The sequence below is a fragment of the Cyanistes caeruleus genome, chromosome 2 (genome assembly GCF_971803275.1).
Source record: "Cyanistes caeruleus chromosome 2, bCyaCae1.hap1.1, whole genome shotgun sequence".
Classification (NCBI taxonomy): domain Eukaryota; kingdom Metazoa; phylum Chordata; class Aves; order Passeriformes; family Paridae; genus Cyanistes; species Cyanistes caeruleus.
This window is the reverse complement of record NC_141702.1, coordinates 102,362,639-102,388,275: the sequence shown is the minus strand read 5'-3', so window position 1 is coordinate 102,388,275 and position 25,637 is coordinate 102,362,639. Positions and strand designations below refer to the sequence as shown.

Here is a 25,637-nt window from a genome sequence, read left to right as displayed (position 1 = left end):
GACCTCTTTGGTGCAGCAGTCTGTGAACCTTTTGGCTAACACATTTTCTGGAGCTGGGTTGTGTGTGTGTGTTTGTGTTGTGTTCCCGCTCTACAATTTTCTTTTCCCCATCCAGATTAGCAAGGCACCTCCAGAAAGAGGCGCAGTCTCAGCACAACAACTCGGAATTCACAGAAGATCAAAAGGTGAGTACTGCTGTTTGCTCAGGCAAGGAGCTTGACTCATAGATGTTGATGTGTGTTATGATTTTTTATCTTGCAGGCCAGAGCCTTATGAGATCTTTTTTCCTCCCGCAATATACGCAAACAGAAACAGAGCCCAGCGTGGCTAAAATGGTTGCTGTCATTAGATGTGAGGAATGCTCTGCTCTGCTATTGAGTGTCAGGCATGCTGGCCAGAGTCCTTCATAACCTGGGTGTTTTTGTGTTTTTTTTGGGTTTTTGTTGTTTGTTTTTTTTTTTTGAGTAATGTTTGATAACTTACTTATTCAACATTGTCACAATTTATGTCGTGAGTTCTGAATACAAAACATCTTGAATTGCAGACATTGAGGGTGTGTGAGGGGGATGAGAGCTTAACATGTAACACCTGACAGGGAAGGGTCCTGGCAGGCAGAATACTCCCTAGCAGCCTCTTAGAATGTTACTTGTTTATAATCTTTCAAAATATTGAAATTACTTTACTCCTCCCTCTCTCCCCTCAGTTGAAAAGGCTGTTTCTTGTCCCAGCAACATGCTACTGCAGTTCTGTGGTGGGATTTAAGTGAACTCATGCACTCAAACATTTACTGAAAAATAAAATCTTTTGAGATATGAGGCCCTGCTAAATTTCCTTGTCTTCTATAAAGGCATGTATATTTTGGGAATAAAAAACAAGAGACATGTATTTCCAGATTTCCCTGTCATAAGATCACTTGGTTGAGCAATGCTGTTACCTGAAAATAGACATTTGCTAGCTCAGAATCTCGCCAATGGTAATAATAGGATGCTAGAATAATGGGAGATGTGCTTGGGAATATAAGTCCTGAAAACAGGTGCTGGCTACAGAAATTTGAGATGAACTTGATGTGTGTAAAGAAGCTCAAAGAAACTCACCTTTATATAGACTCTGAGAGATGTTTGTAGCTGTTTTCTTGATGTGGACCAATATGAAAAGCGAAGACCTGGTCTTTCATGTTCTGCTTATCTTCTGCAAAGATGATGAAGCTCATGAGTGCCTTAAACAAAGCCATAATTTTGGAGAAGGATTTGGTCCACTTTTCCTGAACTGTAAGCCATGAGAGCCTTGTTAATGTTGGACAGCTGTTTATTCCTTGAATGCTTCTGCTCTCCCTCCCTTGCTGGTAGCTTTCTCCATCATTCTCAGCTAGAGTCATCTTTACTGCATGTTTCCCCTCTGTGGAGACTTTTGAAAATGTAGTTACTTCATGAAGGCGAAGCTGTTAATCTCACTTGTGGAGACATCATCTCCTGTGAGTATGGGAACCAGAACCACACAGGGCTTTGCCTCCAGATGTTCCCTGAGTCTTATGAAAAGGACCTTGGACCAGATTGTGGAAGTGAATGAGGTCAGCCATGAGGGAAGGCCTGGGGGGCTCAGGAAGTGAAGATAACTGACCTCAGATGTTTCATGCACGAGTGCTGTCATGTCTTAAGGCAATAGTCTTCTGAAAAGAAAAAAAGTAATGGGTGGTTGTTTTACATCCTAGCAGAGTGATACCCGTTTCCAAACCTGATATAATTTATAAAAGAGGATGGCATTTTTATCACTTGCTGGTTTTTGCAGATCATTAAGTGGCTGATGCACTGCATCTTTGAATCTGGTTATCAAATTGCAGTGCCTGATTCACTAGCCACATGCACAAACCAATTCCCCCGCATTTTGTTGAAAGAACACTTTATCTCCTCTACCATGAGGAATGCTAGTCACAAAAAAAAATTATGATCAGAGTCTTGCTATTGCTTAGAAAAAACACTTAAAACTCTGCATAGCAAAATCTCTGATGTAAAGCTCCTTGCTGTGCTGGTCTTCCCTATTTCTGCAGGACCTCAGCCAGTGTATCATCTAATGATTACCACTAATTACTGTCATCACTAGTATCATTCATGTGGCATGTGGCTGGAGGGCTTGATGCATGCTGGGTTTACAAGAAGTTTGATTAAATAGAAATGTATCTTCTTTCCCAGCTGCCCTTCCAAAAATCAGCTACAAATCAGTAACTTTTGCTTATCTGTTCTCCTGCCAGTGCATGCTTTTTCCTCCTGGTTCCCAAAAATATCTGTCTCTAATAGCTTGACTTTCTCATACTCTTTATGTGTATTTCATAAGAGCCATTTTTTTTTCTTTTTTCTTTTTTTTTTAAATGAGGAAGAGTCTGTAACTTTCGGGGTTTGCTTATCTGATGTCACTGGCCAAGGCTATGTGCAGAATTTCATAGATTGAAAGGCCATGAAGCTAATTATGATTTCTTACTTGCTTGTCCTACCCTCATTGCAGTCTTTTTGTAGATTTTCAGTCATCTGTTTTCCAAAGGACCATACATACTGCTGAGAATTGTACCTGCCCTGTGGGGAAGGTAGATTTCAACAGTGATCCAAAGGGATGCTACTTTCTTTACAGCTGCAGAGAAAGGACAAGACCAGGTTCAAATCCTGATCCCTGTCTGTCTGTATGAACTTTTACCACACTTGGGTTTATTTCACGCATTGCAGGTGGTGTTACAGTGCAGATATGGCCACACAAAAATTGATGGTGTGTTACTTGCTAATGTAATCATACCATCTGTGAATCTAAGAACACTTGACAGATACCACCAGTTTCTTTCCTGGCCATCCTGCGAGCCAGTTATCATTTATCTTCTAATACATGTATTGTTTATGGCATGAATTCAGGCTTTTAAATAATCGTATCTTTCAATTTTTGCTCTAAAGGATCAGTTTTGAAATACTGTATGCTACTTGCCTTGAGAGAGCAGACTCTAGATTTTGTTGTTCACTCCTGTATTTTCAAATTCTGATGGGTTGTCATCTTATAACTGTTTCTGGACATAATTCTGGAGTTCAAGTCCTTAGGGAAGGCTCTGTCTTGACTTGGGTAATTGACAGTGCTGGAATCTTCATTAGTGATTGTGAATTTTATTGAAGAATTTCTCTGCAGATCCTGTAAACAGAAAATCATTTTGTTTAGTCTCCCTTCAACAGCTATAAAGAGGCTGTGCAGCAGTTTTGTCTTCCAGAGGCAACATGTATGGAATACTAAGAGATACAGCTACTGGTGAATTTACCTCAGTCTTAACATTTTGAATACTGCTGTTCATTGTTTTACCCCCATTCTCTAAAAATCCCATCTTCATTCATGATCAGCCACTGTGTTTTGTGATAGGAATTGTTCAAGTTAGGTTTGGCCATGTCTATCAGCTTGCTTCCAGCTACAGTTACTCTCACCCAGTTCTCTGTGCAATAAATGTGACCTTTAAAGCCCTCTTCCAACCACAGTTGTTGCTTCTCGTGTAACTGTTTTTGTGCTATGCTGAGTTCTCATCAGTGTTAGAAAATCCTGCTTTTGAAGCAAAGATAACTTGCTGAAATATGAGCACTGTTGAAGAGTCTTAGCATGATTCATTAAACTACTGATCTTCTAACAGCCTAAACTCCAGTTAAAGCCAAGCTCTGCTCTGGCTCTGTGTTTGTGCAAACATCTTTGCCTGCATTACAGTTAGCACAGTCATTACTTACACAACTGCTCTGAAGAAACCTTGACTACGAGATCAACTGACTTTTCCCCATTCTAATCACAAGTTTACATGAAACTGAGTCTAAACTATTTTAAACTAGTAAAGTTAATTATGGCTTCAGTCTTTCTAATGAGATGCAGAAGTTTTCCCTGCTGCAAAAAGGAGCCTTTGCATGGGATAGTTGCAGCTGAAAATGACAGCAGTGTTTAGCTGCATTTTTAACTTTTGGGTTGGGTGTGGTCCCTTAAAAAAATAGTTATGAATAATGCCTGCTGGGAGCTTGCCATATTTCAATAGATTCCATATAAAACCTATTCTTTACTATTTTAAGACTCTCAAACTCTCTTCAATTAATCTGTTTCTAGAGCCATTATTGCCCTTCAGCCCCCAGGAGCCAGAGGACACACATTTTGTATTGCTCTTTGTTCTGTGAAGAGATTCCTAGTTTGGGCAGTTTTCAGAACACAGAGTTACAAATCTGTGGGATAGGAAATAGTGGAGTGGTTGAATTTACTGGTGAATTGACAAAAAAGATAGGGTCTGAGCAGTGCTTCTGAGATCTCATTTATGGTGTGGGCTTAAGGAGAGACCAGAAAGGACAGAGCCAGATGAAAATTTGTTCACATATTCTTGTTCTGTGGTGGATCATGGAAACTATGCTATGTGCTAGTACCCTGTAAATTCATAGCTCTCTTTCTGTTGTGAAAGTGGAGGAGTTTTGATCTCACACAGAATGGGCATGCTCTTTGCTCAGCAGTCAACACCCAAACCATTGGAACAGCTGGACTTTTGCAAATGCTGGAGCTGTAGTCAAACCTCAGAGATTCTCCTCCCTTCCCCAGAGAACCTGTGGATTCCTTTCTTTTATCCATTATTTCACACCTTCCTCCTTAAGAATCTACCTTTGCAAATATATTTTTCCAGCTGCTCACAAATATAAAAAGGAATTCCTTTTGTTATACTGCAGCTGATTAGACTGATATAGTGTGTTCTCATTCTAGGGACTGAGGATCTGCTTCTGCAGTACCACTTGGTGTCCTCCCACCCAGCCTGGCAGTACATGCAAATAAATCCACAACAGTATGCAGTGTGGGTCTGAAAGTCTCAAAGTGAGCTCAGGACTCTGTGTGTTCTTTTCCATTTCCAAATACCTATGTTTTTCCAAACTGTGCTGGAGATACAGTCACAGGTCTCTGTTGTGTAGCAGAATTTTTTTGGGGGAGGAGGGAGTTTGTTGACTGAACAATATGTCCTGTGTTAATAGGCATCACTCGCTGTTTTCTGGGAAGGTGCTCAGAAGAACTAAAGTTTTTGAGAGAACGCCATACAGTGGACAGTGATAAAAATTATGAAGATGTAAAGTCTGGCCTAGTGCCATGTTGTAACAATGGGGAGATGCCAGCTGGGGAGAAATGGCTTCAAAAACTTTGATGAGCCTGTGGCGGCAGATCAAAAACAGTTATCTGAGGCTTTTGCACACTCCAGCTGTTGGCTCTGCCCTTGAGGTATTGATGTGTGATCTACTTATGATTCAGCTCCCAAACTCTTTCAGCTTTCAGTGTGGCCTAAGGTGAACTGAAACTGCAGTCACATAGTTTTTATCCCAGCCTGTTGAAACTACTGGGAGCCTAGGAGCTGATTGAGAAGGATTTGTGACATCCCTTTGCAGGAGAGCCAGAACAGGTGACGGGGGAGGTACCTTGCCTAGTTTTTATCTGCTGTTACCAACCTCTTGGAGTCCAAAGAATATAACCTTCCTTTTGAATTTGATTGACACTGCATAGCTTGCCAGGTGCCCATACTCTTGAAGTTATTTGATGCTAGAATTGTGCTCTAGGAAATATTTTCCTACCTTTGCATCCAGCTTGTGGAGGAGCTGTTTTTATACCGCCAGATTTAAAAGGAGAGAATGAGTTACAGGTGCTTATGTATACTTTCCTTATTTCATCTGGGGGGAAATTTAATTTGAATTTGAAAGTAAACCTCTTTTCATTATAGCTTCATTGTTGCTGGTTTTCTTGCCCTATAAGTGTTCCGCAGAGTATTTTGTGTTTTTATCTTATTCCCTTATTTCTGCAGATGGCCTGAGTTTTTCTTCACAAAAAGGTTTTAGTCAATGAATAAACTTGTGATGGTCAGGAAAAATACACTGGGGAGTTGTGATGTCACTTGGTATATCACTAATAGAAGTCTTAACTCCTCCTTTCAGCTGTCAGTAACATAAACAAATGTAACTTGCTGGAGCATCTTACTTTTTGAGACATAAAAGCTTAAAACTGTCTTCAAAGCAAGACTGCTTGCAATGGGCTATTCTGAAGTCCTTCTCCCTCTTCTACATTTTTAAATGAAAATGAGAAATTACTTCACAGTTCTGCTCACAGATGTTTTAGATTGCTAACGAGTTTGAATTCAGGCATATCTTCCATGATTCACTCAGAGTTTAAATATCTTAAAATCACAAAAATAGAGATTTATAAACATAATCCACCTTTAGACTTCCTCTCCCACCAAAACCCACAGGAGTGGGCTGTGTTTTTTTAGGGCTGAAATACTGGGCTGCTGTAATGTCTAATGTGGGTGGACTTGGTCTGCTGAGCTTGGGAGCGTGGTAGAGGAGCTGTAGGCCTGGCTCCTGAAAGGGAAAATCAGCACAAACCACTCAGGTTCTCAGGAGGTAATACACTGCTTGGCTTGGAATTTATTTTTTTTTGCAGTCCCCTATCACCTGAGAGCAGTTGAATTTATAAACAGTTTATGATGTGATAGGCAATATTACAGTTTCTGCAGAGTGAATGACCCCCATCTGTGTTGTTGGGCTGTGGGAAGGGAGTTAAGTGGCAGATGTCTTTCATCTGTTGTGCTTTCAGCAAATCCTGCTTGCCTATAAAAAAAGCTTCTGGTGCTGAATGGTGTGGTACTGAACAATAGACCTGAAATCTTTGCTAAAAAGTGCAACTGTTTGTGTTTACGTATTTTAAAAGTGTCAGTCTGGACAAATACAGTTTCAGTACTTAATTATTTTATTTTCCCTTTCAGAAAACCATAGCTAAAATTGCAACATGCTTGGAACTGAGGAGTGCAGCTTTACAGGTATAGCTCTTTTTCCTGACTTCATACTTTAGCAGCAGGTAACTGTAGAGCTTTTTAAAATTTGTTTACTGTCTTCAGAAATACCCAAACTCTGAAAATGGAGTGAACACTTGGAATTTCCAGGTTGTCATTGTGATGGCTCAGGTGGCTGCCTTAAAAAAGACTGCGAGTGCTTGTATGAACATCTATTAGTCCTTGTACAGGAGTTTAGCTCCACATTTTGTGTCTTTGGTTCTTTGCCTCATTTTCATCCTTTGGGACTGTTTAGTTTCTTTTCCTAGCCTGTGTGCAAGGTTAAAAAGATCACCAGAATGACCCTTAAACTTATTCAACTGCTTCACAAATCATAATATACTGCAAAGAAGAATGTGTGTGTAGAATAAAAATTATTTTTTAGCAGTCATGAAAACTGGCAGTGCTCTAGGAAAATGTGGGAAAATGATAATTTGTAATAACACTTTGGGCTTTTTTCTAGGCTGAAATTAGATGTCATGGGAGTGGATATCGTTTTTTCTCAGCACATGCTTATCCCCAAAACAAAAAGCAAGTGAGAGAAATTTCCAAAAGGCTGTGGATGGGGAAGGGATGAATCAAAGCTTGGGTTACTGGATTACCTCTTTGCCAAGAAAGAGTGATGACAGGCAAATTTTGTATCAAGTTACTCCCAGCAGCACTACCAAGTGCTTCATGTTGCTGGATAAGGTGCTGCTTTCAATTATCTGAAAGACTGGACTTACAAGATGAGGGCTGACCAGTCTCAAGGCTGTGTAGAATTTGAAGAATTATTTGGTTACCTCTACCTGTTATTCTATTTTGAGCCAACCTGGGGTGTTTGAAGAGTGTTGCATTTTCTTGGAGTCCCTGTGACTTTGATGAGGGCCTGTATGTTCCACTATGGAACAGCTTTGTGGGTCAGGTCACATCTGGGAGCAGCACCAGAAGCTGCAGCCATGTCATAGCCTGCCAAGCTGGAGAGATGATGTTATGCAAGAACAGCCTTCCTTGCTGTTGATTCACCAGTAGTAAGTCAAGGATTTTGTAACCTTTTGAGAGGGTAAAAGTTTCTTGCATAACTTGGGGAGGTTATGGTTTCTTAGCAGAGGTTAAAGCAGTTAGTGAGAGTATCTTTTCCCACTCTCCTAACTTTAAGGATATAGCTGCTTTAGTATCCTTACACAGTCTTGCAGAAGGTACCTGTTCACTCTTGGACAAAATCAACGAAAAAACCTCGTTGGACCTTAAATGTTGAAAACAATGGGCAATCTTAAGGGATGCCAAGGGTGCAATGATATAATAGGCAAGACCTGACCATGTACTCAGAGGAGAATGTCCAGTGCCAATCCTCTTATTTCCACTTCTTTTTATGCCAGCTCTGCTACTTATCTCAGAATAAACTAATCTTACCAAACTGTTGGTGAGCTACTTCTGAAAAAAAAAAAATTAAGAAACTTCTCTGTTGAGTTAGTAAGTCAGGCTTACTGAGAACATGTATGTGCTACAGACAGAGGAGGAGAAAAGAAAGATGGGAATTCCTCTTCTATTTTCAGTGAGTTCTTGGCTGAGTTTTGTCAAGATCATCCTGTGTACTGTAATTTCTGCCAGTGTCACAATGTTGGACACATGTCTTGAAATGTGAATGTTCCAGTGTGCAGTAAGTAAGAATTTACAACTAGTTGGTTTAAAAATACTTACCTTGCATTAGAGCTTGGAATATTGGATAAATTTGTTCTTAATTAGTGAGAAGTAACATAGTCTCTGCCTCACCTGTGAACCTGCCTTTTGTTGGGGAGATTTTTTGGGGGGATGTAGCTTTGTAGTAACTTGGTGTGCTTGAGCAAAGGAAGCACCTTGCATGCTTATTCTGAGATATGGTACATCTGCATGAGAGGAGGATGCATCCCAAGATCTGACTCTTTCTTTGTACTGTCCTAGTCCACCCAGTCGCAGGATGAGTTTAAGCTTGAGGATCTGAAGAAGTTGGAACCAAGTAAGTGCTATCTTTGTATTTTGAGTGCCATTTATCATGACATCATGCATCATGCAAACATGACATCAGCAGGAATACTGACTAACCACATTGCAGCTCAACAGTGATGCTGGGTTTAGGTGCTTATTACCATGCAGACAAAACTTGATGTGTATTAAGGAATGTAATGTGAGTAATTGAAAAGTACAGTAACACAAATGCTTCACATAATATATTCACCATCATTTTCAAATAAGCAATTTGGGCACTGCTAATTTTTGCACAAAACAGTATTTTAATCAGTAGTACATTATATAATTTACCTGCACATTTCTTATTTGAACTGTATTTCAACACTTTGTGGTCCTCCTTCTTGCAGCATGACATTTATTTTTTCTTCTGAAAATATTTAACTTGTGCTCGTGGTAGCCAATCACCTCCCACTGTAATGCTACCAGACCAACGAAGTTGAGAGTCAAAGTGAGGATGTGAGTCAGTCTTTGAAGGGTTTTGTGTGATGTTTTTTCCCCAACTGATCCTGGGTCAGGTCTTGGTGTGGCAATCCAGAAATAACTTTTTCATATAGGAAGTATCTATTTATCTGCTTCATTTTCCTTCCTGTAACACTGGCTGCTTTGTTCTCAAAGCATCCTTATGATTAGAGCTTCCACAACTGCACAATATTATCCTGAATGTTAATGTTTCTGCAATTCTCAGGGAACAGGAAATGTGGAAGAGCTTCTTTCACACTGACTGAAGTTGGTTTTATTTTGCTTATGACACAATTGTAACATTAAGCAGCATCTTGGGAAAAAAATATGACAGGCAGGCAAGTGTTTCCCCTTCATGAGTAGGTTGAGCTTCTCTGCAGAGGATCCTACAAGGGAGCTTGTTAAGAAGTGGAGCGCTGAGCTAAGCTTCCTAATATCTTTACCAAAATGTAGAGTCCAAATGCTTTCAAACTTTTCCCTGAAAGTGAAAAGTGAAGGTGTGTTACAAAACTGCTGAGTCTTATGGGTGAAGACCTTAACTCAGGAAAGGGTTTAACTGTGTTGGGATATTCGGTCTTCCCCACTCTACATGTTACATGTCTGCCCTCTGAATCCTCTGACTTGGGATTTTTCTGTATAGATACTGCTGCTCTCTGCTTACAAAGTATTTAAAATGTTGTAATCATTGAATGACTGTGGATTTTAGACTCCATTGTGCAAATGCCCTTTGAGTGACTGAATGATGGAAGAGAGACTGGAATCCTGTCCAAAATTTCAATTATGGTGCAACAGCCCAGTTGCTTATCTTGCCCTCCATCAGAGAATTGATTTTTAGCTGTCAAAAAAACTGCTCAGCAGTGTGAAGTGCATTCAGCCCACACCTCATACAACAAGCAACTATATTAAAACTGAGGAAGAGTGTGTGGCCATCAGTTTTCAAATACACTGAGTTATTTTCCTTGGAGGGGAACGGGTGCTTCTACAACAACAATTGAACATTGATGTTCCTAATGCTGCTGTCTTACTTGGATGGTTCTGGCCTCTTTTTCTCTGAATTGTGCCTTTGTTTTGTGGTTTTTAAGTGTATCTTGAATAGAGTAAATCTTAATCAGGCCAATACCAGCCATTTCATAAAATGCACCGTGAAGTGTTTTAATTTGCATGTTGTCAATTTTCTTTTGCATCCCACCAGAAAAAACTAAAAAAATCTGGGCTGGCAATGCAAATAAGTGATTCCTTTGTTAGGTCAAGCCATTCCATGAGGGTGGAACAAGAACAGCTATTCATACAAAACAGCTATTCACACAATTTGGCTTGTTTTAATTACTTTTGTGCCTGAAGCTGTCAGAATGGTTTTGGTGTTGTTATAACAACCAGGGCCCTTAGATTTACTCTTTTTTTCCCCCCCTTAATCTTGTGTTGTCGAGTTCTAACTTTTCCTGCTTGAGCTTGCATTTCATGCAGCTTGGAAAGTGGAGCAGTTGGCTACTTCTGTTTGTTTATAGGATTTGTCACTGAATAGTTTGTGCTGGAATAATGCTACAGGAGGTTCCATACATACAAATAGTTCTTTTGAGGCTGCACTGTGTGAAGTCATTGTTAACACACTGGATCTCACAAATCCATTTCTTTGTGGAAGTTTATACCAGTGTTAGAATACACAGTACAAATGGACAGGCTGGGGCATCCCTTGTGCTTGGTTGATAATTATAAGACAAGTGGATACCGGGTTATACTGGGGAGTGTGGTGCCTGAATTGTTTTATGTTGTCTATTCAAAAACAAATCAGTACAGGTATCAGAAAAAATCACTGTCACAGAAAATCTAAGTGGACAGTGGTCTTTACCAAGTTAATGTGTCCTGACCTTCTGGCTTATGTTGATAATTTCTTTTGAAATCTTTCAAGAGAGAGCCAACTGCTGCTAAAATCAGGCTATGAGGATGGTGAAAGGCCTTGAGGGGAAGCCTTATGAGGAGTGGCTGAGGTCACTTGATCTGTTCAGGCTGGAGGAGACTGAGGTGAGACCTCACTGCAGTTACAACTTCCTCATGAGGGGCAGAGGAGGGCCAGGCACTGACCTCTGCTCTGTGATGACAGTGACAGGACCTGAGGCAATGGTCTGAAGTTGTCAGGAGAGGTTTAGGTTGGAGATCAGGAAAGGATGCTAGACCCAGAGGGTGGCTGGGCACTGGTACAGGATCCCCTGGGAAGTGGTCACAGCACTTGCCTGACAGAGTTCAAGAAGTGTTGGGACAATGCTCTCAGGCTCGTGGTACGACCTTTGAGGTGTCCTGTGCAGGGCCAGGAGTTGGACTGTGATGATCCTTGAGGGTCCCTTCCAACTCAGGAGATTCTGTGATTCTATGCAAATCAAAGTGACACTGTCCAAAGTCACAAAAGGAAGGACAACTTCTGCACAAGAGCCTGCAGAACAGTATTTTTAAAAGATTTCTATTGGAAATGTAATATAGGTGGAGGCCATGATGCTGGGATCTACCCATTAATTGCACTTGTGGAGAATTTTCTGGGAATCACGTTCTCAAGCAGCAACATTGCAGAGGGGAAGGGCTCTTTCTCCCAGAGGTGAATTGTGGTCATGAAAACAAAACAGAGATCCAAAAAAGCCCAAACCAACCTTTTGAAGCTTGGATGTCTTACACAGCATTATAATGGAAATTCCTGTTCATATTAACCTATTTGTTTTTTCCTGTGATCTGCTATTTTTATTTTAATCAACTGAAGCTTACACTTGTGGTAGATGCAAAGAGGATTTTCCTTTTCCTCAAAGTTTTATTGCTTAGGTTTTTTTTTTAGTGGCTTTGAATAAGTGTTTCACCAAGCTGAGTGTGGTGGACCTGCTGCTTATCCTCTTGATCTTTAAAGGAGCACTTGAATTGCTGTGTGACAACTTTGCAAAATTATTTGCCATTGGTGGTGAGACAAGAACTGAAAGCTTTTTAAAAACCTGAGCCACAACTTTGTGCAGCAAGAGGTTCTGCTTCTGAGCTGAACATTCAGCACCACATTTGTTCCTGGCAGGACAGGAGTGCTCAGCCTCAGGCAGCAGCAGCAGAATTTTAGGTGCTGTAGAACTGTTTGCCTCTTGCCTGGGCTTTTGTCTTTAGAGCTCTTTGGGCCCTCTAGTGATGCCTGAAGTGAATTACGAGGAGGGTTTTTTCAAGGGCCGCTCGTAAGAGGACCTGGTTGTTAGAAGAGAGGGGTCTAGCACTTACCAACCTTTGGAAAGCAGGAGAGGAGCTACTGTGACACCTGTCTCTTCTGTTTAATGTGCCTGTGATCTGTAGGAGATCTCACTTCACTGAGGTTTTCCTTCTGGGGTAGTTTCACTTCCTGTTTCTGATGTGATTTATCTCTCTGAGAGCTGGGGAATTCTGAGAGTAATAAAAATCCCCGTATTTTCCTGAACTTCAGCAGTGCTGGATGGTGACTGTCTGCTGTTGATCAGCTGCTTTTCTGGTGGGAAGTGGCTGTGATTCTTAAGATTCATGTTGAGATCTGCATTACTGGTCCATCAGAGCAGCAGAAGTCTGTGGAGAGAGAGACATGGCATCAGTTTTGTCTGTCATCACAGCTCTGACTGAAGGCACTTTAAACCTTTCTCTGTATTTATCTATTGTGTCTGTCTGGGATCAGGCACTGATTAACCTCTCATGTCATGAGAGAAATGCACAGAAATCAGAAAAAAAATCAGAATGAGTAAAGATTTGAAAGACTTTTTAGTTTCTTTATAGTTTCCCTGAGGGATAATTTATTCTTAGAGCATTCAGATATGGTGTCTGGTAAGCTAATGCAGGAGCCCAGGCTGGTTGATGGGAATGTGAAGGCAGACATGGAAGCTGTCTTGCACTGCCTGAGTTGTAGTGTGCTCAAACAGAGGGGCCTGGCAATGGCTCCTTAAGCATAACTGGTATTTAAGTACCTCTTGGTATTTGTGTAATCTGAACATCGTTTGAAAAGAGTCTTGTTCTCATTCAGTAGTCTTAAGGGGAGAATTCCTCTTCTCAGAGATTACTTATTGCAAAGTGAAGCTCTGTGAGGGGAGTCAGGGTTTTTTTTTCTCTCTGCTCCCCCTACCAGTCTGGGATATTAATTTCCAATATAAATGGCAAAGGCATTCTCCATGGAATGCTAAAAGTATAGGCGATGTCTCTGGGGCTTGGTGCCCAGATATTGTACTTTATCTCACCTGAATTTCACCAATCTGCCCAGACATACAAGGGCAGATAAAAAGAAAACAAAGCCATCACCACCACCAAACAAAACCCCCTAAACACATGACTGAAGAAGAAGAAACTATCACCAAAGCTTTGTGTTAGCAGCACACTTGGTCTTCCATGGTGGCTGCCTGAATGTACACCCACATGTGCTGAAGTGTGTCAGCTCTGGAGGTTTCAGTCTGTTTGGAGCTGATGCCAGTAACATCACCACCCTGCTCTCAATAGCCACCAAAAATTGCTACCCTCACCCTGGAACTGTAGCTTTTTCTCATGAAGATTTTGGTTATTGCCGCATTTATCTTCTCTATGTGGGTATGGTAGTAGCGATCTTGTACTTCAGTTGCAGTTCACCTGTCTGAATTTGATAGTGATATAGCTTTGATCATAGCTGTGCTGGTGTTTGAAATATGAGAGAAGAGGGGTGTTTTTTGTATAATCTGATAATTTTTTTAATATTACTATTTGTGTGTGAAGATGCTGTCAGAATGGACATAGCTGTACAAAGTAGTAGAATTAATGTTGGTTTATGACTATGGATTTTTATTTTTTCCTTTCTCTCCAGTCTTAAAGAATATCCTTACTTACAATAAAGAGTTCCCCTTTGATGTCCAGCCTGTCCCACTCAGGTAAGAGAGAACTTCTTGTACATTCATGTACAGATATGTACCTGAAAGGGAGTACGGCCTGGACCTGGTGTGCATGTGAAACATTTCTAGAGCCATCTGCTTGCCAGACTGCTTTGTGTAAACTGGTTAATAAAAGAACTTCTGAATTCTGTTTGTCTAGGTACCACTAAAAATCAAGACCGTGCTTTTGGTAAAATCAGCTCTTGATACATCTCTACATCTCTCTGATATTTCCAGTATCATATCCTGGCTTTAGGCTCTGTGCTTTCTATTGCTCTGAGCTCCTGCAACTTCTGTCAAAGTCTGTAGGTAGAGGTAGAAGTTAAGAAGTATGAAATGACATTAAAGAGTGTTGTCCATGCTCAGATGCTGGCTTGTGAATTGACAGCCAGGTGATGAGTGAGTGTTGGTCTCATTTCTTGTTTCTTGTGTTTTACAGGAAGATTTTAGCACCTGGAGAAGAGGAACACTTAGAGTTTGAGGAGGATGACGAGGAAGGAGGAGCTGGAGCAGGGTCTCCAGACTCTTTTCCTGCTAGAGTTCCAGGTAGGGGCACACACAAGCCTTGCCATACCAGCCTCTGTAGCATTTCTGAGTTCTGTCTCTAAAAAGCTTATTTTTCCACCTGTGATTTGAAAAGTTTGGTTGGGAAGCTGCATGCTCATGTAAACAAACCCTAATGCTGTACAGGAGAACCACAAGGGTGGCCAGTGAACTTTTTTTTCAGCAGTGTCTTTCTGTGAAACAGTTGTATGGAGAACCTGTGAGGGTGGTACTATCTACCTCAAATAATTAGCCTTTAATCCTGACTCAGTTATTTTCATCCTGTGCACTTTAACGATGTGAAGCATTTCAAATGTGTTCAAATGTAAATTGTGGCAATGTTTCTGCTGCAAGGAGCAGCACATCCTCCTAGGGATGTGAGAAGTTGTTGCTGCTTATTTTTGTGTTGCATTGTTTGGTGAGACAGTGGCTTAGAGTGAAGCCAGGCCGTGAGAGGAGAAAGAGCGGGTTTTGGTTTTCATGGCTTAAGTCCTTGTCCATGTGAAAGCACTTGTAGAACTGGATATACCAACAGATTCTAGAGAAGGTCTTCCTGTAGCTTCAGGTTTTGACAATTTAAATGTTGCAACAGAGGTTCTTTAGGTTCCTGGTGTAATTTCTTTGCAGAAGAAATAAGTTTCTAGTTTCAGAGCTAGCTGGCAAATTTTGTATTTCAGAAATGAGATAACAAGTAAGGAAACCAGTACTGGAATAATGATCAAAAGAGCTGGGGTGTTGCATTACTTATGCCTGGAGGCAACAGACGATATTCAGATGTGGTCCCAAGCACAGTGCTGAATATGGCCCCTGCAGGCTGACCTGATGTGGACATGCACAGTCTACACCTGTTCATGCCAAACTCCCAAAAAGGCTATAATATCTTGTGATATTGATTGTCTCAATCCTTGCTATTCATCATGTTAAATCCATTTATGAAGATGCCTTCTGTCTCCCAAGTAAAGCAGCAAGTCTCAGACAAAAGCAGTTTGTAGCCCTGGGGTGAGCCTTATGAGTAAAGTGAATTTCAGCTATCAACCTGACAGAGTTGTGTTGCACTCCTTGCTTTGATGTGCCTTTAGTCCATAGTGTGTGACTGTACTGTCTAACTGACCATGGTCTTGTCTTCTCCATGCACGGCTTCATCGTTATCACATTGCCCCATTCATCTAACCCAGGAGCCAACAAAGGTATGAGAACCTTTTAGTATGTACAGTAATTTCTGTGCTCATGTTCATGTAGTTGTGGTCTTCTGCATCATGACAGCTCTTAGTCCTCACAACACAATTTTTGGTAACAATCACAGTACTGGGCACCTATCTGTTAGTCTTCATTTGTCTTCAATGTGGAGAAAAGGAAAGGCCATGTTTGTTAAGTCCTGCTGTACTAATGAAGATGTTCTGGTCTGTGGTGTAGCCGAGGGTAGGTGCAGCTGGATTTTTTTTACTGGAATACACATTTTATGGGAAATCTTACACAAAGATTATTTGTGTAGTTAGACTTCTGTGCCGTGTGGAGCTGAACTGACCAAAGGCTTGCTGTCTCAAAGGTTTCCTGCCTTTCCTCCTGATTATATATTACTTTTTTCCAGTGCTGTGCTCTTCTGTGAGCCATTTCAGTTTGTGAGCCCAGCAGGAGACTCAGCCCTTTTTTTCCCTTTCTCTGAACTGGGATTTGGGAGGGGCGAGCCTGAATGGCTGTGTGTTGGTGGCAGTGGGCTGCTGGGCTGGCTCACTGTCTGTTCCTGAAACCCACTTGGAGGAGGACACTTCCTTCATTTGCAGATGCTCCCATCCCCCTCTGGCAGAGATGCCCTGTGGTTGTGTCTGGCATGGCTGCACTTTTCTCCTGAAAGGCCTCAGTTGGGAGCCTGCTCAGGAGCCCAGGCTGTGGTGGCAGGCAGGGGTGTAGTGCCCAGCCCAGGAAAGCTGTACCACAGAGAGGGCACTGTCACCTACTGTGGCTGCTGGGTGAAGTGGCCTGCCTGGGGCTGTGGCTCATGTGATATGGGTCACAGTCAGCTGCTCTAGTACACTGCTGGCTTGGCTGCTCCTCCTGCTAGGGCAGGAAGGAAACAGTGTTCCTTGAATACTCTCTGTCCTACTCTTGTCTCCTGGAAGTGAGCTTGACCCTTCTGTCCGTTGCAACTCTGCAATTTCACACATTCTGGAAAACATTCTTCAAGAACAGAATCATTTCTCTTAACCCACTATTTTTATAGTAAACACCAGGCTGAGACATCTTTCAGGTGATTTTTCTATCACCTAGTCCCATGGAGTGATGCACAGGAAAGCTGAAGGCTGCAGTTGTTCCTGGCTCTTGGGGGCCATGGTGCTTTTAGGAGACAACTGAGATATGGTGAAGCAAAGATTTGTGCCAAAGAGAAGACAGGCTTGCTTCTGCCTTCACTTAGATTGAAATAAGAACTCTATATCTGAACATCTCTTCAGGAAAGAAACAGAAAGATTAACTAGAGCATGAGCTGCTTTGCAGAAATGAGAGCTCTCTATCAAGTTTGGTCTCTAACATTTCTCCCTGCAGTCAGAAGCCTGTCCCATTACTCAGAACAGTGGGCTGAGCTCTGCTGTGCTGTGTTGGGAGGTGTCTGCAGACACAGTGGTTTTCTGACCCTGAGTCTCCTCAGGACAGGAAATACAGAAACACACAGCATCAGAGATGGGAATTCAAGTCCTGCATGTGATCCTGAGAAGGGGATTGGATGCAGGAACAGTCATGAAATCTTGAACGGTCATGAAATCTGCTGAAGCTGTGCCTGTAGTTTTCAGAACAGAATGCAATGTCCTCTTGCAAAGCCAATCTCTCATAAGACAAAATCTTTGTGGTTCCACAGCTCCTTAAGAAGATGAGAGGAAAAAATTGTGTCAAAAAAACCCCCGTATTGAACTTGTCAAAGGAAATTATTACATTGCTTAGATCTCAAGCCTTAGGATAACTTATTTTTTTTCATTAGAAAACCAAAGCTTTAACTCAAACTTTCTCATGAGCCTGAGTATTTTCTGTCCTGGTGCTTGTTCATCCAGTAGGGGAGAAGGGCTTGAAGTGTGTCAGTTTTTGCTAAATTCAGCGTGAAGTAACCTACTCCATGTTTGATGACAGAATATCATGACTTTTAGTGAGTTTGAACAGTCTGGATTTCTTGCCAGCTGCACTGTCTTCCTCAGCAGTGTGAGGATTCATTTATACTGACCACCAAGTTTTGATGCTAAACATTCTTAATGCAGAGCTGTGAACTCCTTCCTTTAGGCAGAAGGGAACTTGGGATATGCAAACACTTACTTCCCCTCCCGCCCCCTTTAGGTAGAGGCCAGTAGAACTTACTTAAGCATCAATTTTCTAGTTCCCTTATGTGCTGTGCAATTTCCAACAATGCTATTTTCCTCCTTAATCTCCTAGTCTAAATGTTCAATGTGGTGCCAAGTCATATTCAGTGGGGTGGGAGTCCTGGTCAAGTGTCTAAAACTCCCGAAATTGCAGATTGCAGCCTCCCAAATTTAATCCTCAAAAATTATATCAATTGAGTTCCATGAATGGGTTATTCTGCGTGACAAGAAGAAATAACACTTTGAACAATGCTTCCCTCTATTCTTATGGCATTAGTTTTTTTATCAGTTGATTTGACTTGAGGCAGTCCTAGGTTTTTTCTGGGAGAGCTTTGAAATCTGTCAAAGGATGTTGTGTGTCTGTGCACAGACATTCCCATAGTGCTATATACTACTGGGTTGGGAATCTTTAGAGTTTGAGCCCCCTAAGAAGAGCATCTTCTCTGAGAGAAGATGGGACAAGTGAGGCCTCTGCTGTGAGATGACACCAAGAGTTAATAATATGCTTTACTCTTTCCAGGTACTTTATTGCCCAGATTGCCATCTGAACCCGGGATGACGTTACTCACCATCAACATAGAGAAAATTGGTCTGAAAGATGCTGGGCAGTGCATTGATCCTTACATCACAGTCAGTGTAAAGGGTAATGATTTCTGTTCTGCCTCCTCAGTGATGCTTTGGAGAGAGTGCATTTTCTGAAAGCTCTATTGATTTTTCAGCCTGCCGGGAAAAACATTTGTTGGCACTTTTATTGTGGATTTAGGGCTTCTGCTTTAATCAAGGGTGGAAAAATTCTGTATTTGACAGCTACTGGGAGGTGAATCTCTGCAGGATACTCTTCTCTTTGTGCACTCAGGGGTGGCTTGTCTGTGCTGAGAGCTGAGTGACTTTGCCCTACTTCTCCATCACGGCTTCTACAGCTGACTCCTGAGTACAGATCTGCTTGGACTGAGTGTACTCCCCACACATACTGGTCTTTGGGCTTTCTGGAGGTGGGGAACCACGGCCCACTGACTCCATTCTTGCCCTCTCATTAAACTAAATTTGTAGCCATACAAATATAATCTTACCAGGGCTTGAGGTTTAGATGGATGGATGCTGGGAAGCAAAACTTGCAAGTGAAACAAAAAATGTGTTAGCCTGGCTAGTGAAATGCTTCAGTCAAAGCATGGTATGCTGAGAGCCTCCATAAATCTAGGAGAACCTCTCTGTCTGTCCAGGATAGGCAACATTAGGATTTCTCTGTTTCAGATGGTAACATAATTGGTGTCTCTTGAGGCTGACTTTTTTGGTATTCACACTCTTTCTAGTGTCTGTCTAGTATCTCTGTCCCCCATTTTGCATTTCTCAGAAGGAAGCCCCTGTAGTCAAAGCTGCTTACCCTTGTTCTGCTTTAATTCAGCTTCTCTTTATAATCTTTGTAGGCAGATGATTTTTTTTTTGTCTGTTTATCATGTAAAAATCTGTAGCTGAGCCAATATCCTCTAGTTATTTTCAGTTGTGATAATGACCTTGAATGTGTCCTCCTGAGATGTGCTATTGGATACTAAATGTAAGGATGAAACACTTGTCAGATGTGTGATCAGTGCTTCTTCCACCAGATGTCCTCTGGCAGGATGAAGGTTCACAGCATCAAATATCCCTTGAATACTTACCAGGGCTTGGAAAGCAAACATTTCTTGTTCCTTGCCACTGAAGTGTTTGTCTCATTGTACATCACTAAAACTGCTGCTGTAGTTCTCATTTCCCTTCTGGAGCTAAGAGAGACTTTGTATTGCTGGGCTTGCTTTCCCAACAAGTCTGTGTTAACATGATGCTCCATTTCCAAACTCATTTACCTCTAAATGATGGCTGCCAAGTAATGAGGTAGAAAATAAGACCAAAAAGTGAGTGTGTGGGCAGGGTATGGCTGAATCTGCTTATGCTTTTGATATTTTTATTTCCCAAGATTTTTGGTCAGGAAAAGTAACTCTGAGGACTCATTTTGTCACTGTTAGGAGCCTGAAGACATTTAGTATCTGATTTCCTCGGTTTTAAAACAAGCTGCTCTTTTGCAGGTTTGGAGAGATGTTTGTTCTTGATGCAGCATTAGCAATCCCAGCCCATGTCCTGGATGAGGGGAATCACTGGTACTCCAGGGCCTCTGCCTGTGCTCCAAGCACAACATCTGCACTCCATACCTGTAACATTGTAACCTGGCCACATTGTTAGCAACTTCCTCTGCCAGAGGGAAAGGGATCGAGAATGAGAGGAAAGACAGAAGACAAATGTACCCCTGGAAACAGCCGGGGTTTAGTGAGAAACAAGATCGACTGTGCGAGAGCAGCAAAACCGTGGGCTGGTGCTGAGATCTGGAGTCCAACTCATGGCCCTACAAAGCGTCTGTGGAAAACCCAAGAGGAATAATGCTTGTTGTGTCTAGGGACAAAGCAGGGCATACACAGGATGTGTGAGCTGTGCCAGCTGTGCCCTGCAGACCCTGTATGGAGGGCAGCCTTTGGTGTGTATCCCACTTGGGCTGGAGCTCTGCCGGAGTCCTGTGTGCACAGGGAATGGAATCTTGCTGACAGCAGAAAGAAATGCACTCTTAAAAATAAAAAGAGGAATCATTCCAATTTTTTTTAACTGAAATATTGCTAGAACTTTAGTTGCTTTTGTGTGGTACTCAGAAAGAAAATTAAGTGATTGTGAAGGGGTATGATTGCCCCTTTTTTAGGTTTTGTGGAAACATACAGGTGTGGATTAACTTTTTGTGGCAGGATAAGGAGAGATTTATAAATCTCTTAAAACTGAACCTTAAAGTCTGAGAAGCTTCTGCCATTCTCATGCCGTTTCTTTCCTGCAGATTTGAATGGGATAGATCTGACTCCTGTGCAAGATACTCCTGTGGCTTTGAGGAAGGAGGACACATACGTCCATTTTAATGTGGACATTGAGATTCAGAAACACATTGAAAGATTAACAAAAGGTATGTGGTACCAGAGACCTGAAAAAGGGCCCAGGAGCTTTGGGAGCACAAACACTGGGCTGCTCCTGAGCTGGTGCTGCAGGGCTCCAGATCTAGACAAGGATAAAAATAGACCTCTGCATCCTGTCCCTTTCAAATTGGTCACTGGGATGGCTTGCAGGCAAGGGAGAAATGAAAAGAGATAAAAACAGAGCAGTCTGCTCTGCTACACAGGTATTGAGTTGCTTTATCACATGCTTAGTCATTGGTACCTGGGTGTGAGCAGTGGAGTGAGGAGTTTAAACTGTTAACAGTGTGATGAGCATTTTAAGAACACAGTGGAGTTTTTGAGTAAATAACAGAAATGCGGGAGGTAATTCCCTTCAATTTAAGTAGAACAACTTAATGGTAGATAAGTTTTCAGATAGCAATTATGACTAAGACTTAACTTTTCTGTTCAACCATTTTTCCCCCTAGGTGCAGCTATTTTCTTTGAATTCAAACACTACAAGCCTAAGAAAAGGTTTACTAGCACCAAGTGCTTTGCTTTCATGGAGATGGATGAAATTAAACCTGGGGCAATTGTTATAGAACTGTAAGTGACTCACGATTACGGATGACACTGACAGAGGAAATGAACCAGCCTTCAGCTACAATGTGTGGCTTGTTGTATTAAGGAAGGTTTCTTGGACTCATTAGATTGACTTCCATAGGGAGTATTTCATTTTTAATAAATAGGGGAAGATAAAATGCTTTCAGGCAAGTAAGATGGTTAGAGACTCCTCTCAGAAACTAGACCAGTTTCCAAATAAAATGCTGGTGTTTGTAATTTAATGTTGTATGAATTTAATGAAGTCTGTAGGGGAGATTTTAATTTGGAGCTTAGCCTGAGTGTCAGATCTGCTATATTTAAAAAAAAATTAATCAACTCAGTCTTTTGGTACAGAACTTCTATAAAGGAAATTTGATTTGAGGCATGAGGTAGCAATTTGCAATTAACTTTGTGAACATTTCAAAGCAGTATTGAGTGGTTGTGGTGTGCATCCTCTCCTTGCTGAGTGACTGAAGGTCTGAGGGAGGAGTTTGAGGATTGGGGTTTGTTTTTTTACTCAAGAAGAGGGTGAATCTTGCAAATCTTGGAAGAGTGCTTAGTCTGTGCTAGCTAGAGTACTTCTGAAGTACTGACTAACTGATACTGGGTCTCTCCTACAATCAAGATTGTTATGTTGGGAATCTCCTTACAAAAATATTACATTAATTTACATACTGAAATTTTTCTTCTGTTAAAATAATCATCCAGAGAAAATACCATTTCTTCCTGTAAACCTACTCATTACTGTTGCTTCCAGCAAGCCTTGTCAGATTATTTAAAAGATGAGGGTAGTAAGATCTGTAGAGGATGAGCTTTCTAGTTTGCCTTCATCTTCCTGCACAGCCATTAGTGCTTGGATTAATGCATTTTCTTGTGGTTACAGGTACAAAAAACCCACTGACTTTAAAAGGAAGAAATTGCAACTGTTGACCAAGAAACCACTTTACCTTCACCTCCATCAAACATTGCACAAGGAATGACCCCAGTTGTGAGACCTCTGTGAACTGAACCACAAGTCCTGGTAGCAGTGTAGTAGCCTTAGGCTCCGAAGGGCAGGAAGACGACTCTGTTCATGCCAGTAGGTCACACGAGACCATCACCCACTGCACAGCACTACTTCAGGGGCAGGGACAAGCCCACCATGCAAGTGCAAGATTTTTTTCAGTAACTTCCAGCTACAGGTTTTTCCAAGAGCCCTGATGTAGGTTGACTGCTTTTCCTAAGTTTGCCGTTTATCACTTTTTATCTTTAACCATTCTTCTCCTTTTGCCTCAAGCTCCCCCTGAGGATGGAGAGTGCCCCTTTGCCAAACCTGCAGCAATAAAGATGTGGCAGGCCTACTAACTGTTTACACTGCTGTGCTATTGTAGTTCCTCTCATCTGCATTTCACAGTCCTCTGGAGTGAGCAGGGTGACAGAAGACTGGGAGAAGGACGAGGTGGGCTGGGAAGGAGCTTGAGGTACTGCAAGTGCTTTGAAGTGAGGGAGTGGAAGATGCGGGTCAGGTGGGTGGCCACGAGTCCCTGTGGCCAGGTCAGGAGGAGGACAACTGCAGATGAGAACTGAACTATGATTTAACAGCCTTGCCTGAGGTTTGGATGCATGTAACAATCCTTTTAATCACTGTTACTCCCTAATAGAGCTATTCTTTTCTGTTACCTTGTCACAGAGTGGTTTGCAAAGGTGGGTGGGGGATAGAGAGGCGTTCTCCAGGGCTTTGGTCCCAGTGACAGTGGGCATTTTGCCATTTCAGTGACAGCAGGACAGGCCCTCAGTGCTGAAGTGTCAATTTTCCAGAGCTTTGTATAAAGTAGGTCTGGCTAGCAGGCTGACCCACCTTTTACATGAAACTGCTGTTCTTATGGAAACTGATTGTATGCAGTTTTCTGCATATTTTGTGCAAGTCTGGAAATTTACTCAAAAAATTACCTTTTTATGTAAGTAGATAGAATTATCATTTATTTTCTATATTTTTGATTTGGTGTGTTATAAGCTGCAGGACATTGGCTTATTATGACACACTTGCATTCACCTTTTGACCTGAAAAAGGGACAGAAGTAGAACCCAGTCAAATCTTTCATATATTTGCGTGGATATTTAATATGATACTTTATGGTTTGATAAACTTCTTGCATATCTAACTAGTGCCTGAATACTCTGCTATGCTAACTAAAGACCCAGCTCCCAGAATAGTGTCAGTTATTTTAAACAGCCTGGATGCAGGTGTATCATCCATCTCTCTTTTCTGTTGCCTCACTCCAAGATGTTACATCATGTGTTAAGGGAAGGGATGTTACTTTTCCTCATGCTGCTTGTCTGTCTCCACTCAGCTATTCAGCATTTTTAGCTTTACCATACTGATTAGGATAAAAAGCTGGTTTTGAATGTCCTAATCTTCTTGCCTTTCTTTGCTCTGGTATTACTAGGGATGACATTATTTAGGTGTTACAACAAAAGTCAGCAGCACTTGCTCAAATTCCACTGCTGGCTGGAGGGGAAAAAGCGCAGTTGAATTGTCCTGTTTATGGGTCTTTACAATATCCCACTTGTTTTAAAGCTGATGGATGACCATCAAGATATCCCTGTGAGTTATGGAAACACCTCTGAATGCAGCAGTCTGGACACCAGACTAAAGGAGAGGATACCTACTGTTAAAAACCAAATACAAATCATCCTCTGAACTCTGCAAAAGGATGGAGCAAAGGATTAATCTGTGGTTGCAACTAAATCTGAGCTTGGCTCATTTACCTGTTAGTGGTCCCCTGGCTGGCTCAGGACTTGTTCTGACTGAGGAATTGCAGGATCTGAGTGCCCCTGAAAGGTGGAAGAGCAGGTTCTGGAGTTCAGTCCAGCTCTGCCATCCAGGGTAAGCACTGCAGTTGGGTGTGTTTGTGTCCAGGGTGAATGCTGGTGCATCCAGAGGGAGATTCCATCCAACTTCTGTTACTATTAGCAAGGATGGGCAAGGGAGGAGACACTGACCCTCACAAAGGCTTGTATGGGGAAGGAAAGATCCTGAACTTGGAGAACTTGACTTTAAATCATGGATATTCATCAGTGTGTGTATCATCAGCCACCGTGCAAACTGAAATACTGTCCCTTGAAGTACAAACCCATCGTTTCTGCTGCTTACCTGGACCCTTCCCCAGCTTGTAGATGTCAGTATTAATGCCAGTTATATGAAATGTCAATTTTGAAGTATTTTTTGTTAAATACACAAGTAGAGCTTTGTATTTAACTGATTGTGAATTAATGTCTGTTGAGTGTGAAATACCATTTTTAAAGTTGCTTCTATCCCTTGCTTTTTTTTCTGTGAACCGTCTCAGTGCCAGGACTGCTGCTGCACACACCACAGGCTTCGGGATTGTTTTATGCTTCAGTGATGTTCCAGCTTGTCTTTCATCTGAAATCTAAAGCTTTACACTTGTACTGTAAGAATATAACACCTAGATGGCAACTTTAATGGCTGCTTGTACTCTGGCAGTAAAGCTGTAATGGCCTCCCAGTAGGGTTTTTTATTATTTTGCACTGTTTTCCTTTTTTCCTCCCTCAGGCTGCCTTTTGGACAGAGCACTTGTGAGAAACCTTACTCACTGAGACAGTCAAAAGCCTGCTGTTCCAAATACTTGCACTAACACTTGAACTGCAAGTGTAGGGTGTGTTTTTGAGTGATTCAGTGATGGCAGCTGCAGTAGATGTTTACATGGTTTACATACCCCCAACTCTGCGTTACAGAAAGCTACTTTCTTTTCTGATGGAAGGAGAAAAGGCTCTCCAAATCCAGCCTTTCCTCTTAAAGAAACTGAATTGCTCTTAACCCTGAGGAAGATGAAAGCTTGGCTCTCAAACTTCATGTGATGCTGTGAGGTACTCTTGAAAGCAGAAAGCAATCAGGGAAGTTCTAAGTTTCTCTAGTGGAGAGGGACTGTGGAAACACAGGTCAACTCCACAACTTCCTCAAGGCTTCCAGCTCTGGAAGATGTATCCCCCATGGTCCTCATTACATGAACCAAGTCCATATTGTGTCAGAGTAGATCAGGGTGAAGGTAACACGGTCATTACCCTGCAGCAG

At 41.8% G+C, this 25,637-nt stretch overlaps 1 protein-coding gene and 1 long non-coding RNA gene across 4 annotated transcripts in view; one reads left to right on the top strand and one right to left on the bottom strand.

The window, feature by feature from the left end:
* Positions 1–25,070, top strand: part of AIDA (axin interactor, dorsalization associated) — a 28,826-nt gene extending 3,756 nt beyond the window's left edge. For 2 of the 3 annotated variants that reach the window (XM_086878817.1, XM_086878818.1), the window contains exons 2-10: positions 116–185; positions 6,770–6,823; positions 8,756–8,810; positions 14,082–14,145; positions 14,585–14,691; positions 18,547–18,669; positions 20,872–20,994; positions 21,451–21,568; positions 22,449–25,070. In XM_086878817.1, coding sequence (XP_086734943.1) covers positions 116–185; positions 6,770–6,823; positions 8,756–8,810; positions 14,082–14,145; positions 14,585–14,691; positions 18,547–18,669; positions 20,872–20,994; positions 21,451–21,568; positions 22,449–22,545 — 811 coding nt within the window. In that variant the 3' untranslated portion in view covers positions 22,546–25,070. Of the gene's footprint in view, positions 1–115; positions 186–6,769; positions 6,824–8,755; positions 8,811–14,081; positions 14,146–14,584; positions 14,692–15,863; positions 15,876–18,546; positions 18,670–20,871; positions 20,995–21,450; positions 21,569–22,448 lie in introns of all 3 variants that reach the window. The other variant, XM_086878816.1, reaches the window with a different exon arrangement.
* Positions 9,062–12,829, bottom strand: LOC147655057 (uncharacterized). The gene is made up of 2 exons (XR_015283757.1): positions 12,519–12,829; positions 9,062–9,758 (listed from the first exon to the last, which is right to left on the bottom strand). It is a non-coding gene; the product is annotated as an uncharacterized LOC147655057 (long non-coding RNA).
* Positions 25,071–25,637: the final 567 nt, after the last annotated feature.